The 16,992-nt window shown below is 37.5% G+C and overlaps 1 protein-coding gene across 18 annotated transcripts in view; it reads left to right on the top strand.

Moving 5' to 3' along the window:
* Positions 1–16,992, top strand: part of DIXDC1 (DIX domain containing 1) — an 88,164-nt gene that overhangs the window by 51,727 nt on the left and 19,445 nt on the right. For 17 of the 18 annotated variants that reach the window (XM_077112950.1, XM_077112949.1, XM_077112940.1 and 14 more), the window contains 4 exons: positions 2,195–2,284; positions 10,793–10,846; positions 12,939–12,989; positions 15,983–16,087. In XM_077112950.1, coding sequence (XP_076969065.1) covers positions 2,195–2,284; positions 10,793–10,846; positions 12,939–12,989; positions 15,983–16,087 — 300 coding nt within the window. The remainder of the gene's footprint in view (positions 1–2,194; positions 2,285–10,792; positions 10,847–12,938; positions 12,990–15,982; positions 16,088–16,992) is intronic. The other variant, XM_077112941.1, reaches the window with a different exon arrangement.

Raw genomic sequence — 16,992 nt, 5'->3', positions numbered from 1 at the left:
GTATTATATGAAAACAGATATCCATCAATTTGGCTTTCAGTTTGGTTTGCATTTCTGGGAGACGCCTGGGAGAAATCCGATGGCATATTAGACAGAAAAAGAAAAGAATTGACAGAAAGTCAGCATCCTAACATACCCAGCAAACAGAGGACTTAATTCAAGCCACGTGATCACAATGAGAGTTCAGTTCCATTGTAGAATATAAAGGGGCTCACAGCATCCTCTGGGCTTTTAAATGCTTTCAGTGATGAGCAAGTTGCATGCTCAGCCACGTGCAGGATTTCTGATTTACAGGAATGCCTTAGAGCTCTTGAACAGTCAGTATTTCTATAATATTGTTCTCCCTTAGCTCCTTGCAGCCCTTACACCTTCTTATATATGTCTGAACCCCTGTCAAAATCCCATGGAAAGCCAAATACATTTGATTTAATGAAATTTTATTTAGTGCTTGGTAGACCAACCATGGACTGGATTTAAAAATGTTCTTTATATTTGAATATTTGTGATATAATTTGTGTTATATTCATTGAAACAGAATTTAACCTCTGTAACTTCTCTTTTGATTGAGTTGTGGCCCAATCAAGATAAAGGGGGACACTTGTTTCAATCTTAAACTGAAAGGTCTGAGTTGATGGCTGTGATAATACCTAACTTCAAGGTCGAATCCAAGTTTTATGGATCCTAAAGTCATAGTTTGGGAGGATATTTAAAAATTAAAGTACAGAATTATGAAAACAATATTAGATATAGGGTCTTGAAAGGAGTCCTTTAATGAGGGGGGCCCTGAATCTTGAGCTTCCTTAGCTTCAGGGTAAATCTGCCCCACCCTTCTGTAGCAAACAAGACAGTGGATTCTTTTGCTCCATGCTCTAACTAATTTCTGAGATATGAGGGTTTCAAAGAGAGAAAGAGTTTATTACTAGGTGCTTAGTTGGAGAGCAGATGGCCTAGCGGCCCAGAGTCTCCCAAACTGTAATAATTCAGATAGTCTTACTAGAGAAAAGATGGGCAGGGTTTAGGATAATGAGCACAGTGTCCCCAGATGATGTGACCTAATCATGGGCATACACAGATTGATTATATACTTAGTCACAGAATGTATGAAAGAAAATGGTGGAATGAGATATAGGTGACTTGTAGGTTAAAGTCAAAGCTACTGTGCATGTCAGCTGGGCCCACTTTGGTTAAATCCGGTCTTTGTCATCAGGATAATTTTGGACTTGGGATGGGTTAGTTCTAGGCAGACCCAAGACCCTTCATTAGCAAACATTAGTGGCTATCTTTAGTGATTACAAAACTCTAAGTTGAAAAACTGGATAACTAGGTACCTATGAAGGTTAGTCACAAGGTTTTTACAATCACAGGGGCAGAAGATAAAGACTATACAGTCATTATCAGAGATCAACGCAGCCAGATTATGATTTAGAGATTTCAGGAATTTCCGTGTCTATGCCAATATACTAGAAAGCAAAAAGGAATATCTATGCAGTGATTCAGTAATCAACATCATCCGTTAAATCCTGATTTCTTGATTATACTGCCACCCACTGATGTTCCAATGAAAACAAAGTCTGGTGTAGAGAGTTGAGTGAGGACATCGCTGCAAATTTTTTTTTTTTTTTGCATGGGTAGGCACCAGGAATCGAACCCAGGTCTCCAGCATGGCAGGCAAGAACTCTACCACTGCACCACCATTGCCCACCCTGCAAATATGTTTTTATCTTGTTCTATCCAGGTTGCCTTTGGGAGTAAAAATAAAATGCAGAATTATTAAAACAAAAATCAAACTAGCTCAGGTTAGTGCTCTAAACATTTTCTAGATTATTCATTTTAATAAGCCAGGATAATTCTACACTGCTTTGTATACACTCTCCAACTGGTAAAATTCAGTTAGAGCAGCTCTGATTTGAAATGTGTCACTTCTGAAAGTAAGGCCGTTTTTAGATTTTCTTGGAGCAGTGGATTCAGGAGTGTCCAAAGAGATGAAAGAGGTCTAGAGCATAGGCATAACTAAAGGAACTCCAGATAGTCCTAAGCTTAGCAGTTAGAGGTATCTAAGGAGCAAAAAATACTGAAGAGATTTCTGGAGGAAACTGGGTTGTGATTTCATTTCGGGGTGAGCTTACCATGTCCGACCCTGGGTTGACTCTTCTGATAGGGAGTTAAGTTTCTTTCTACCTTTGTGATTATTCAGGCCTTACTGCTTAATGGGTCCTTGCCTGAAGATGAACAGCAGAGGCCTTTGGCTCTTTGTGAACCAGGAGTCAATCCAGAAGAACAATTGGTGAGCTCCTTTTTTGTGACTGGACACTAAATTATCTGGCTTATGTGTTTGGTTTATTTTTAGCATTTGACACTGTTGATCATGTCTTCTTGATATGCCCTCTTTGCTGACCTCAACTCCCCTGTTTTCCTCCTACCTTTGTGACTACTGTTATCTTCTTTCTTTTGTTTATTCAATTGACCCATATTTCTTGAGTGCCAACTATGTACCAGGTAATGTTTCAAGGTGCCAGAGATAGGATAGGGAACTAAGAGATAGGATAGGGAACTAACTGACTGAAGTCCACACCCTAATGGAATTTACATTCACATTGATACCAATCAAAAGCTGTGGGTTCTCTGCCCTATGTAGTCCAATGACCAGTTTCTGAGACACTGGGGTTTCAAAGAAAGAGTTTATTAGGTGTGAGGCAGGCAGGGGATCAGATGACCTATCAGCCTAAAAATACCTGTCTCGCTGAACTGCAGTAATTCTCATAGTTTTATGGTATCAAAAGATAGGCAGGTTTTAAGATAATGAACACAGTGACTCTAGATGATGTAATTAGACGTGATCTAATTGTTGACCATGCACAGATTGATTAAATGCTTAGTCACAGAAAATGTGTGAGAAAATGGTGGCCTTAATTAATGATGATGGGCATGATTTTTAGTATTATAATGAGGTATAGGTCACTTACAGGTTGAAGTTTAAAGCTCCTATGCATGTCAGATGGGCCAAATTTGGTTAGATCCAACACTGTCTATCAAGTTAGCTTTGTAATTGGGGTGGTTAGTCCTGGGTTGACTTAAGGCCTTTTATTAATAAACATAAGGGGCTTTCTTTAGTGATCATAAGACTAAAGTTGAGAAGCAGGATAAAGGGATAAAGATGAGGGTCAGTCACGAGGTTTTTTTTTTTTTTTCGGTTCTAGTATTATTTCTTTTAAAAAAATTTTTTTTATTTATTAATGAAAAATATTAACATATCATTCCATTCTACATATACAATCAGCAATTCTCAATATCATCACATAGTTGCATATTCATCATTTCTTAGAACATTTGCATTGATTTAGAAAAAGAAATAAAACGACAGCAGAAAATAAAAAACATTATACATACCATACCCCTTACCCCTCGCTTTCATTTATCACTAGCATTTCAAACTAAATTTATTTTAACATTTGTTCCCCCTATTATTTATTTTTATTCCATATGTTCTACTCGTCTGTTGATATGGTAGATAAAAGGAGCATCAGACACAAGGTTTTCACAATCACACAGTCACATTGTGAAAGCTATTTCATTGTTCAGTCATCATCAAGAAACATGGCTACTGGAACACAGCTCCACATTTTCAGGCAGCTCCCTCCAGCCTCTCCACTACATCCTGAACAACAAGGTGATATCTACCCAATGCGTAAGAATAACTTCCCGCATAACCTCTCGACTCTGTTTGGAATCTCTCAGCCATTGACACTTTTTCTCATTTCACTGTTCCCCCTTTTGGATGAGAAGGTTCTCTCAATCCCTTTATGTTAATTCTCAGCTCGTTCTAGGGTTTTTCTCAATCCCTTGATGCTGAGTCTCAGCTCATTCCAGGATCTCTGTCCCACGTTGCCAGGAAGATCCACACCCCTGGGAGTCATGTCCCACGCAGAGAGGGGGAGGGTGGTGAGACTGCTCGTCGTGTTGGCTGGAGAGAGGGGCCACATCTGAGCAACAAAAGAGGCTCTCTTGGGGGAGTCACAAGGTTTTTATAATCACAAAATAAAGTCTACATAATTATATAGTTATTATCAGAGATCGAGGCAGCTGGATTACAGTTTATAAATTTCAAGTATTTCTTTGTCTATTCTAATGTACTAGTAAGTAATCATGATCATTTCTTAAACCCAAACTTCTCAGTTACAACTCCTCCCTCTCATTTGATCATTCTCTCAATCTTGAGGGATATCTGGGTGACGACTGTTCTAACTTCATGCTGACAAGGGGCATTTACATTATGGGGTAGAGAAGTGAAACTGGTTTAGAGAGACCAGTACCTCTGGATTTCAGGGATTATCTGGCATAGAAAAAATGTGGTGGCTTTAAATCTCTGAAAAACAAACTTAAGTAAAATTTTTATACAGTCTTAGAGCCCAGGGTGTTCTTTAGGGTTTTCAAGAACCCTAGCTTGGCATATATGGCAGTTAGCAATATCAGGTTGAAACATGCATAATAGTAACCTCTGAAATGCCTCGACTCTATTTGAAATCTCTTAACCCCTGAAACTTTATTTTGTTTTTGTTCTCTGGGCTCATTCCTGGGAGTTATGTCCCACATTGCCAGGGAGACTTACACCACTCAAAATCATGTCCCACACAGCGGGGAGGTAGTGAGTTTATTTGCAGAGTTTGGAATAGAGAAAGAGACTACATCTGAGTAACAAAAGAGGTTCTTTGGGGGTGACTCTTAGGCATTAATTAGAAATAGGCTTAGCTTTGCCATTGCAGAAAGAAGTTCATAAGGGCAAGCCCTGAGATCGAGGGCTTGGCTTGTTAAATTGCTCCTATTGCTTAAGAGAATAGCAGGAATTCTCCTGGTAGGAAAGTTTAATAGTTCCATGTTTTTTTCCAGTCCCTCAAGGGACTTTGCAAATAGTTTTTCATTTTCTGCCCAAAATATTCTGAAATGCATCAGGGTATTATATTAACCTATACAGAACATCAATATTTTATTTCCTATTCTAGGTTCCATGTCAAATAAAGCTGAATTAGATTGTTCAAATTAGCTGACCTGACAGGTTAAAGTATATAGTGTGCTGAAGAAAATTTAAATTTTGGACAAAAGAAAGATCTGTTCCTCTGGTCTCATATAGAAGTTAAAATCTAAAAATATAGACAATATCAATTTGTACCCTGTATTCTGACTTACCTTAGTCCTAACTAGATCAGCTTTGTTCACATCATTAATGGAAGTCTGATCTCTTTTTCAGCTTTTTTAATAGTTGTGAATAGAGTAATGCTGACTTACAGAGACCTGAGTCTCAGGTGTCACACAGATATTCACAGTTCCAGGGAATTACCAGTTTATACACAAAACATACAGCATCTCAGAATTTAGAAATAACAGTTAAAACTCAGGAATAAATAACTGCTGTAAGAGCTTTCAATCAAGGTCCTAATTTTCTTATAAGCATTTTCCAATTGAAACTATTTTCAGAGATAAAAATATTTGACAGTTGATTACATTGGGGTCATCAACCACAAACCATAGCAGAAATTTTGTTCTTTTCACCTTTACACATTTACCAGGGTTATGTTAATTAACAGGTAGTTCTCTTTTCAAGTCTTTTATTTGTTGAAGATGAAGTTCTGACTTATAGCTGATCACATGTACTTGTAGAGGAGCATTAGAGCAAAATAGTGTAACTGACAACTAAATTTGGTTATTTCTATGATCTGTAACCTTTTTCTAAGAATAACTAAAACCATGACTAACAGTATCATACTGTAGCCTAACATCATGTAGATCAGTATCAGGATATAACATGGACAGTGAGAACACTGTCAAGTGTTTACAAGTTTTAAACACTCTAAATATATGAATAACATTTCGTCATACAAATTTAGCTAACAGGAGGATAGAAAACCCCTTTTAATTAATTCTAATTAATTAAAATTAAAATTCTGATTAAACACTTCCTATGTAATATGTTAAGCTATGCTTTTCTTTTTAATGTATAATATAACATATATACAAAGCAAAGAAAGAAAAAAGCAATAATTTTCAAAGCACTCTTCAACAAGTAGTTATAGGACAGATCCCAGAATTTGTCATGAGCTACCATTCTATCATTTCAGATATTTCCTTTGAGCAATTTCAGAACATTGGAGGCTAGAAGGAATATATACATATATATTTTTTGGCATCATAATCAACTTTCTTTTTCTTTTTTGTGAAAAACAAGATTTATACCAAAAAAGCAATAAATTTTAAAACACATCACAATGATTAGTTCTAGAGCAGATTTCAGAGTTTGGTAAGGGTTACAATTCCACATTTTTAGGTTTTTACCTCTAGCTGCTCTAAGATACTGGACACTAAAAGAAATATCAATATAATGATTTCAGCAGTCATATTCATTTGTTAAACCCTACCTTCTCTGTATAACTCCACCATCACCTTTGATATTTCTATCCCACTCTTTAGGGGTATTTTGGCTATGGCCATTCTAATTTTTTCATGTTGGAAGGGGCTGTCAATAATATGGGATAGGGGGATGGAACTAGCAAGTTAATTTTAAAAGGTGAGAGAACAAATCTTTTGAAAATTTTTCTTTTAAAAAGTGAGAAGACTTGTCTTCTGAAATAAAGGATAATAAGGTCAACATAAACATAAACAAGGATATTATTCTGATATAAAATCTTATCTTCTACATAGAGTATTCAGATGGTTAAAAAAACTTTTTATAACCTTTAATTGAGTGCAGACAATCTACATGTTTTAACAGAGAGAAAACAACACTAGTTTTATATGAATACATGGTTTGACACAAAAGGTCTTTAAAGTAATATTATAAACAGGCCTGTCAAGTATATATGTTTTACTTATCTTTAAGCAACTTGAATAGTGTTCTGTAATAATTTTTTTTTGTTAATTTGCTATTAGCATCTGGAGGTATGAAAATATACACTGAACAAGCAGACAGTCACAATAGAAAATTAGTCACACAAAAAAACACATAGAAATATACTCTTGAGAGGGACAAATAAAGGATTAATTATACATCATCTCATCCCACTTCTGCTCTCTTTTGCAGAACAAATCTAACTGTAATACAGTGTCATTTTCTGTAGAACCATTTTCAGGCCATTTCTTTCCTAATTCTCAATCATATTGAGGCCGGGCTGTGCTACTGAAATAAACTATTTTTTTTAATAGGTGCACAACTAAAAGCTTTGCAGTCTTTCAAAATATAGCACAAAGGGGTATATTCAGGAATTCTATTAAAATTAACATATCCCATTTCAAAGAATTTCCGCAATCTTCCCAAATATGCTCATGCACTTGAACGTATTTACATCCACCCCTACACATGCATACACTCTCTCTCTCAAACACATACACACACAAACACACACAAACCTCCCCTGTTGTATTTCCCTAAACCCTCCTTCCAGGAAAGGAAGGACAAGGGTCTTCTAGTCCACTGCAGTTACTACTTAGAATGTTTCTGGTCTCCTAACACAGGAGTCAGCAAGGTTTTTCTGAAAAGGGCTGGATAATAAATATTTTAGGCTTTGCTGACCAAAATTTAAAAAAAAAAAATTTCTGCAATCAGTAACCAGTTAGGAACACTTGAATAATACAAATGCATTGGCACATCAACTAAGAAATTTAAAGAGATACTTCACACGTACTGTATATTTAAGTAATACACCTATTAATAACTAGACTGAACATACCAGTTAAAAATTAGAGAGGCATCATACTTAATCTCATTAAATACCAATTAATTACTGGATTAATTATTTTCTAGGAGTATACTCAGCAGACAAACTCAGGTCAGGGCCTTGAGCCCCATACAGAACAGTACTCAAAAACAGAAAGGTTTTTTTTCCCTGAGTAAAGGAGTAATCAGAGTAAAGGAGGATCGTTCTAAAAGTGGGATTTGGGTGTCAAACCCAGATCCAGGGGATTCGAACCTCAGAACTGACTTACCTTAATGACCCATTCACTCAGTCTGATGTCCAGACTTAGAACTGAAAACTGTTTCTCTGTTTGAAGTTTTTTAAGGCACTGAGGGTCTGCAGTGCTGGCAGAGCAGAGAAAAACCCAGTAGTCTTTCAAAAGGCTCAACTACTACATTCACCTGTCCTTCCAGGGCTCCAGAATTTCAGGCAGTCAGACTCCTTGCTTCTTAGGAGTCTTTACAAAAACCCTTTTGGGGTCATCAAATTGATACTGATCAAAAGTGATGGGTTCTCCAGTGAATAAAAAAGTATTTGCAAAGTCCCCTTGGGGGGATGGTGAGAAAGAGGGAAAATTCAACTTCCCTCTTTGGAGAAGGCCTGATATTCTCGAAAGTTGCGAGGACAACAAAATTAATAGACCGAACCCTCAATCTTGGGGTTTTTTCATATGAAACTTACCCTGCAAAGGATAGTCTAAGCCTATTTAAAATTAGGCCTAAGGGTCACCCCCAGAGAACTCTTGTTGCTCAGATGTGGCCTATCTCTCAGCCAACATGGCAAGCAAACTCACTGCCCTCCCTGTCTCTACATGGGACATGACTCCCAGGGGTACAAATCTCCGTGGCAACTTGGGACAGAAATCCTAGAATGAGCTGGGACTCAGCATCTAGGGATTGAGAAAACCTTCTCAACTGAAAGGGGGAAGAGCGAAATGAGACAAAATAAAGTGTCAGAGGCTGACAGATTTCAAATAGAGTCAAGAGGTTATCCTGAAGGTTATTCTTATTATGCATTATATAGATAACCCCTTTTTAGTTTAAGGTGGTTTAGAGAGACTAGAGAGAAGTGCCTGAAACTGTAGAGCTGTTCCAGTAGCCGTGTTTCTTTAAGATGATCATATAATGATATAGCTTTTGCAAAGTGACTGTGTGATTGTGAAAACCTTCTTCTAATGCTCCTTTTATCTATGGTATGGACAGATGAGTAAAAAATATGGATTAAAAACAAATAAATAATAGGGGGAACAAATGTTAAAATAAGTAGAGGGAAATACTAGTGTTCAATGAGGAGGGGAAAAGGGTATGGTATGTATGAGTTTTTATTTTTATTTATTTTTCTGGAATGATATAAATGTTCTGAGAAATGATCATGGTGATGAATATACAACTGTGTGATGACATTGTGAGCCATTGATTGCACACCAATGTAGATCGGTTTTATCAATAAAAATTAAACAAAAAAAGTGAGGTTCTCTGCCTGATGTGCTCAAATGCCCAATTTCTGAGACACTGCGGTTTCAAAGAGAAAGAATTTATTGACAGGTGTGAAGCAAGAGATCAGATGGCCTATGGGCCTAACAATCAATCTCCCCAAACTGCGATAATGCTGATAGTTTTATAGTATCAAAAGATGGATACATTTTGGGATAGTGAGCACAATGGCTCAAGATGATGAGGTTAGAGATGATCTATTTATTGAGCATGTGCCAATTGAGTAAAAGCTTAATCACAGTATATATGTAAGAAAATGGCTGATTTAATATGACAATGGGCATGATTTTTAGTATAATAAAGGTGTATAAGGCACTTATAGGTTAAAGTTTAAGCTACTGTGCATTTCAGGCAGGCCAATTTTGGTAGATCCACTGTCTAGCAAGATAGCTTTGTAATTGGGGTGGGTTAGTCCTGGGCTGATTCAAACCCCTTCAGTAATAAACTTTAGGGGCTGTCTTTAGTGATCATAATACTTTAAAGTTGAAAAACAAGATAAAAGGGTATAAGTGAGGGTCAGTTACAAGGTTTTTACAATCACAGGATAAATGCTGCATAGTTATTCAATCATTATTGGACCAAGGCAACTGGATTACAGTTCAGAAATTTCCCTCTATCTATTCTCATGTATGAGAAAGCAAAGAAATATCTATATAGTGATTTAATAATTATGATCATTCTTAAGTCCTAGCTTTTTGGTTACAAGATCTCCTATGAGAGCTTCTCTTTTTTTTATCTATGCCTTAAATGTTGGCATTCCATTCTTGGTCCTCTTCTATCTTAAACATTCTCCTGGACACTATTATTTGCCTCCATGGTTTCACGTACTTTCCACCTGCCTCAGATTTACCTCTCAAATAATATTTTCAACTCACCTCTCCCTATGAAGTTCTAGATTTGTGTATGTAATATGTACCTGCCTGCTAATGATTTCCATGTATATGTCCCATAGCATCTCAGTTTCAATGTGTCCTAAATTAAGCAGCTATTTTCTCCCCTCTCCCTACCACCAAAACTACCTACCCATCTACTTGCATCCCCCAAGCAAAAATCTGGGTATCAACCTTAAATTTTTTCTAGTCCTTCTCTCTGTTTCTGATCAATCACCAAGTTTTGTCTATTTTCATTTTAAATATCTTCATCTACTTTTCTCCATTCTCACAGACCCCATGTTAAGTCAGGCCACCATCAAGTACTTTAGTGATCTTCCATCTGGTTTTCCTGATTCTTCTCCTGTCTTCCTCTAACCCATTTTCTATAAAACAGCAAATCTAGGCAAATTTCATTTTGTCTTCCCTTTGCATAAAACTTTTCCTTGGTTCCTCATTGCCCTCATTGCCTCTTCAACTCCTTGTCCCAGTCTTTGTACACATACCCACTCTAAGCTTTAACCGCCATGATCTACTTACAACATGTTAAACATATGCCTCCACTTGAGGGCAGGGTCTGTTTTCTGTTCTTCTTTGTATCACAGTACAGAGCCTGGCATCTAGTAGGTGTTTGATAGAAGTTTGTTGAATGAATGGCCTCTGAACTTAATGGCTGTGGTGTGTAACCATCCCTTTGCCTTCTATCTAGGTTATAATGCAGAGTCGTCTGGATCAGAGTATGGAGGAGAATCAGGACTTAAAGGTATGTCAGGACATGCACATTTTATTCTCTGAAAAATTGTGGAAATGTTACACACCAGCTTTGGGACAATAATGGGGGGGAAGGGAAGGAGATGCAGAGTTGCAATTCTTTTTTTTTTTTTTTAATATCTCAATCCTTTTTAATGTTGCATTTACTTTTCTTTTTAACTTTTTATATCATATTATATAACATATATACAGGGCGGGCCATGATGGCTCAGCAGGCAGAGTTCTCGCCTGCCATGCTGGAAACCTGGGTTTGATTCCCTGTGCCTGCCCATGCAGGAAAAAATATAAATAATAAATAATATATATACAAAGCAAAGAAGGAAAAAAGCAATAATTTTCAAAGCATTCTTCAACAAGTAGTTACAGAGTTTGTGTTCAGAGTTGCAGTTTAACTATATCTGCATCTGTATTATGCCTTTAATTGAAAGAGAGACAGCTGTCCTAAATATAGTAAAATGGTGATACCTTTTTAATGTTGGTGGTGGGTAGTAGGTGTACTACTACTTCTATACGTTTGAGATGCTTCATAATTCTTTTTTTTAATTAAAAGAAGAAATTTTCTAATATTATTAGGTATAGCCTTTTTTAATGAATACTTTCCAGAATTCTTTTAGCTCAGTGTTTCTTAACTTTGCGGGTTATATATAACTAAAGCCTCTGACCCCCTCCCCAGAAATATGTAAGCACACTCCCAGACCAGAATTTTTAATTAAGGAACTTTAAAGCTCATCTGTAGATCCAGGTTAATCCCGATTTTAGATTTGTTAATTATAAATTCTTGTTGTGATGCAATAGGAAAAGAAGAGAGTGGATACTGGGTTATGGGTGTTTCCCACCGAAGTCTCTTTCCTGTGAGAATCCTCATGTACATATGTTTAATCTCTTTTTAAAAAGGTTGATTATTCAGTATTTCATTATTAGGCTAAATGTGATTTTGTTTGGACCATAAAGAACAATACCTCCTGTCCTAGTTTGCTAGCTGCTGGAATGCAATATACCAGAAACCGAATGGCTTTTAAAAAGGGGAATTACTAAATTGCTAATTTACAGTTCTAAGGCTGAGAAAATGTCCCAATAAAAACAAGTCTATAGAAATGTCCAATCTAAGGCATCCAGGGAAAGATATCTTGGTTCAAGAAGGCCGATGGAGTTCAGGGTTTCTCTCTCAATTGGAAGGGTACATGGCGAACACAGTCAGAGTTCCTCTCTCATCTGGAAGGGCACATGGTGAACATGTCATCATCTGCTAGCTTCTTCTCCTGGCTTCCTGTTTCATGAAGCTCCCCGGGAGGCATGTTCCTTCTTCATCTCCAAAGGTCGCTGGCTGGTGGACTCTGCCTCTCAGGGCTATGTTATTCTGCTCTGAATCTCCTTCATTCTCCAAAATGTTTCTTCTTTTATAGGACTCCAGAAACTAATCAACACCCACCCAAATGGGTAGAGACATGCCTCTAGCTAATCCAGTTCAACAACCACTATTGATTAAATCACATCTCCAGGGAGATGACCTAATTACAGATTTGAACATACAATACTGAATAGGGATTAGGAGAAACGTTGCCTTTACAAAATGGGATTAGGATTAAAACATGGTTTTTCTAGGGTACACACATCATATCAAACCAGAACACCTTCTTAGGGAATCAAAAGCACTCTGACTCATTGCTGCACATTAAGAACTGAGATAATTACTGAATGATATTAAGGGTAGGCATATTAAGATATGATCATATAGTTCAGTGAGAGGAATTTAGATTATTATAAGGTTTTCCTCTCAGTGAAGATTATTAAATAGAGGCGTGAAAGCCTATGGGAATGTATGGCCTTTTCTTTCTTGTAATGACTCTCTTCACTACCTGGGAGCAGTTGAACCTAGGTGCCTCAGGAAAGAATGGAATGGACCCTCCTCTTGTTTCTTTGGGTCACCCTTTATTGCTTTCTGAACCAGATCTTCTTTCTGCTTTAGTAGAGGGTAATTTTTTATGAAATGTTCATCTAGATATTGTCCTCCTACTGACAGAATGTGGTAATGCTTCTGAAGCAACCCAGATCTACCATCTGATCTAACTATATTTGGTTTACAGAAGGAGCTGCTGAAATATAAACAAGAAGCCAGAAACTTACGTGGGATAAAGGTAAGGAGAAAGGCTTTCAACTCTTGAAATAAAGTGTCTGCTAGGAAAAGTAGTCTATTGGTGAGAGTGGGCAGTAGGAGGATAGTTGGGTTCTGTAGTCTTTTTGTGTACAGTTTTGCTTGGTGCCTTTATTGGGCTCTGGGACTTTGGGAAAAAAACGGCTTTGCAGGTGGGAAGTAAGACATGTTGTAGAAGACACCTTTGTTTCCTTGAGACTTATTCCTGGTAGCTATGACTCATGGTGCTGTCACTTCCCTCTCTGTGTCACCTTGATTATCTCTATATGTAAAATATTCCCCTTCAGTTCTAAGGAAGAAGCATTTTTTCTTGCCTAGAACACTTAACTAACATCCTATGGAGCACAGTCTGGGAAGCAGTATGGATGCCAAAGCCATTTTCGACTGTCTTTGCCATATTCTGTCAGGGTAGGTAGCATATTTCAGAAGGGGGCCCCACATTCTCCAGGGTCTCTGCCATTTGTAAAGAGAGAAAAGTCAGGGCTAATAAACTGAAAGCAGGGAGAAGCATCCTAAGTCCATTAGTTCCATTAAAAGTCACCATGATTGTGAAATGCATTGTAGCTGATGCTCACAATTAAGTGTATTCAGCCCACCTTTTCTTAGGCTTGGTAGAAACTCAGAGAGTACAAGGTGAGGGAAAGATGAACTAAAGCTGGTAACACGTTTGGAATTTGGGAGGAGGAACTATCAGTCTAAGAGCACTTCTGAGCAGTAGAACTGTATAATCTCAATCCTGGTCCAGACTAGGCATTGGAGGCCAGTGGAAGCAGGGCAGAAGAGATCTCTGGAAAGCAGGGTGGGAATGGTTGGAGGGATTCTAAATGAACTGGGTGGGCAGGCAGGGATAGGGCCCAACCCTCTAGGAAGTAGAGACTGTGCAGAGAGGTAGAAGGAAAAAGAATTAATATATGTGAGGCATGCAACTAGGTGAATAAACCTTGAGGACAGTATGTTGAATGAAATGTCAGAAACAAAAAGACAAATATTATCATGCCTCCTTCATATGGACTAACTATAATATGCAAAGTTGGAGAACTGAAGTCAAAAGCGTGGGTCATCAGGTTGGGACCTATTGTAAAGTTTCCTAGATTGTAAGCTCTTATAGCAGTCACATCTATTCCAGAGTTGTAATGGTTATTTTTAAATTTTGAGATTCTGAACTATTTGTGTATAACATGGTCATTCCCTGGAACTTTGGTTTTGTGTAACACCTGAGACATAGAATCAGAACTCTGAAGCTATTAAAGTCAGTGTTACCCTATACAGCAACTGTGAAAAAAGTTGAAAAAGTAATCAGACTTCTACTAGATATGAATGAAGCTGATCTGGAAAGGTCTAAGGTAAATCAGAATACAGGGTAAAGGATGATATGGTCTATATTTTAAAAGTTCAGCTTCTGTGTAAAACCAAAGAAAGAGTTGTTTGTTTGGTGTAAAGTTTATATTTTTGGTAGTGCATTACCTAATTTAACTTGTATGTTCAGTTTATTTGAACACCATAATTACATGGAGTCTTGAATAAGGAGTGAGATCATGTTAGTTTGTACAGGTTAGTGTGATGCCCTGATATATCCCAGAGTAATTTGGGCAGAGAATAAAAAAAGTATTATAACGTCCCCCTGGGGGACTGGGGAGAAAGGAAGAAATACTAAACTTCCCCATCTGGGGAATTTCTGATATTCTCGCAAGCAGTGGGGACAACCAATTTAATAGGCTGAGCCCTCAATCTTGGGGCTCACCCCTATGAAACTTATTCCTACAAAGGAGAAGCTAAGCCTACTTATTAATTATACCTAAGAGTCATGCTTGGAGAATCTCTTTTTTTGCTTAGATGTGGCCTCTCTCTCTAAGCCAAATTAGCAGGTGTACTCACTGCCCTCCAGCTATGACATGACTTCCAGGGATATTAAGCTCCCTGGCAACATGGGACATGACTCCTAGGGATGAACCAAAATTTAGAAAGTCTTCTTGACCAAAAGGGGAAGAGAGAAATGAGACAAAATAATGTTTCAGTGACTGAGAGATTTCAAACAGAGCCAAGAGGTTATTCTAGAGGTTATTCTTATGCATTATATTGATATCCATTTTCAACATATGGTGTATTGGAGTGGCTAGAGGGAAGTACCTGAAATTGTTGAATTGTGTTCCTGTAGCCTTGATTCTTGAATATGTTTATATAACTATATAGCTTTTACAGTGTGACCACGTGATTGTGAAAACTTTGTCTCTGATGCTCCCTTTTTCTAGGGTATGGGCAGATGAGCAAAAAAATACATGGACAATACATAAATAAATAATAGAAGGGGGATAAGGGTTAAGAAAAATTGGATTTTCTTATTGTGGATTACAATAATAGTGGTCAATGAGAGGGAGGGTTGAGGGATATGGGATATATGATTTTTTTCTTTTTTCTTTTTTCTTTCTTTTTCTGGAGTGATGCAAATGTTCTAAAAATGATCATGGTGATGATAGACATTGATTATGTACTCTGGATGGACTGTATGGTGCGTGAAGATATCTCAATAAAAATATTTTTTTAAAAAAGAACTAATATGGATGAAAGATATATACATATATATATATCCAAAATATAAATGAGAAAGCAAGGTAGAAAGGGGAGAGTGTGTTGTCTAAGATCACAAAAGTACTAAGTGATAGAATTTTAATTTAGATATAGGACTATCTGATCCCAAAGGCCACTCTTCTTTCTGGGACATCAGGAATGAAGTGGAGGGTAGATGTGAGTGGGAGGTGAAAGAAGACTCAGGTTTTGGTCAGTTTGATAGAGCAATCAGTAAGATGCTAGTGTCCTGGAGGGGACCAGTAAAACTCTTGCTCAACTCCTTATGGTAAGAACCCTTATACTCCTGGTTTAACAAAACCAATACTGGACATACAATAAGAGGTTTAATAGCTTACTAATCAGCTGATTGGCTAATTGGGACCACAATAATTGGTATGTATTCTTCCCTAGGATGCTTTACAGCAGAGATTGACTCAGCAGGACACATCTGTTCTTCAGCTTAAACAGGAACTACTGAGGGCAAATATGGACAAAGATGAGCTGCACAACCAGAATGTAAGTTAAATGAATGAGATCTCTTACCTCATTCAGTCCCAGCAGCAGAATAAGGCCTTGTGATCCTATTAGATCTGCCATCCTGATCTCTCTTTTCTTACATCTGGGATGCCTGCTCTCAGTGTCTGCAATTATTTTTATTCCCTGTCAGGCTCATCTCTGTCTTTTCCTAGGTGAAAGCCCAAACCACCCTGAGACACTGAGACTGTTCTAGTTTGCTAGCTTCTGAAATGTAATATACCAGAAACGAGATGGGCTTTAAAAAGGGGAATTTAATAAGTTCTAGTTTACAGTTCTAAGGCTATGAAATTGTCCAAATTAAAACAAGTCTTTAGAAATGTCCACTCTAAGGCATCCAGGGAAAGATACCTTGGTTCAAGGAGGCCGATGACATTCAGGGTTTCTCTCTTGGCTGGAAGGGCACATTTTTCTCTTCCAGTTTCTTGTTTCATGAATTTCCCTGGGAGGTGTTTTCCTTCTTCATCTCCAAAAGACACTGGCTGGTGGACTCTCTGTTTCGTGGTTCTACAGTGTTCTGAAGCTTTCTCCAAAATACTTCTTTTTTTATAGGAGTCCAATAAACTAATCAAGACCCACTTAGAATGGGTGGAGACACATCTCCGTCTAATCAATTTTAATACCCACAATTGATTGAGTTACATCTCCATGGAAATAACCTAGTCAAATTTCCAACCTATATCACTGAATAGGGATTAGAGGAAACCCTTGCTCTCACAAAAAAAATTAGGATTAAAACATGGCTTTTCTAGGGTACATAAATCTTTTCAAACCTGCACAGAGGCTTGTGTTCTACAGTCTGATCATCTAAATAATGACTTGAAAAGGAGCTGTGTGTTTTTACCATAACCATGCCATCTCTGCACTATATTTTGTCACTGCCAACA

Source organism: Tamandua tetradactyla, chromosome 8 (genome assembly GCF_023851605.1).
Source record: "Tamandua tetradactyla isolate mTamTet1 chromosome 8, mTamTet1.pri, whole genome shotgun sequence".
NCBI classification, from domain to species: domain Eukaryota; kingdom Metazoa; phylum Chordata; class Mammalia; order Pilosa; family Myrmecophagidae; genus Tamandua; species Tamandua tetradactyla.
The sequence above is the reverse complement of the archived record's forward strand: the minus strand, read 5'-3'. Positions and strand labels throughout refer to the sequence as shown.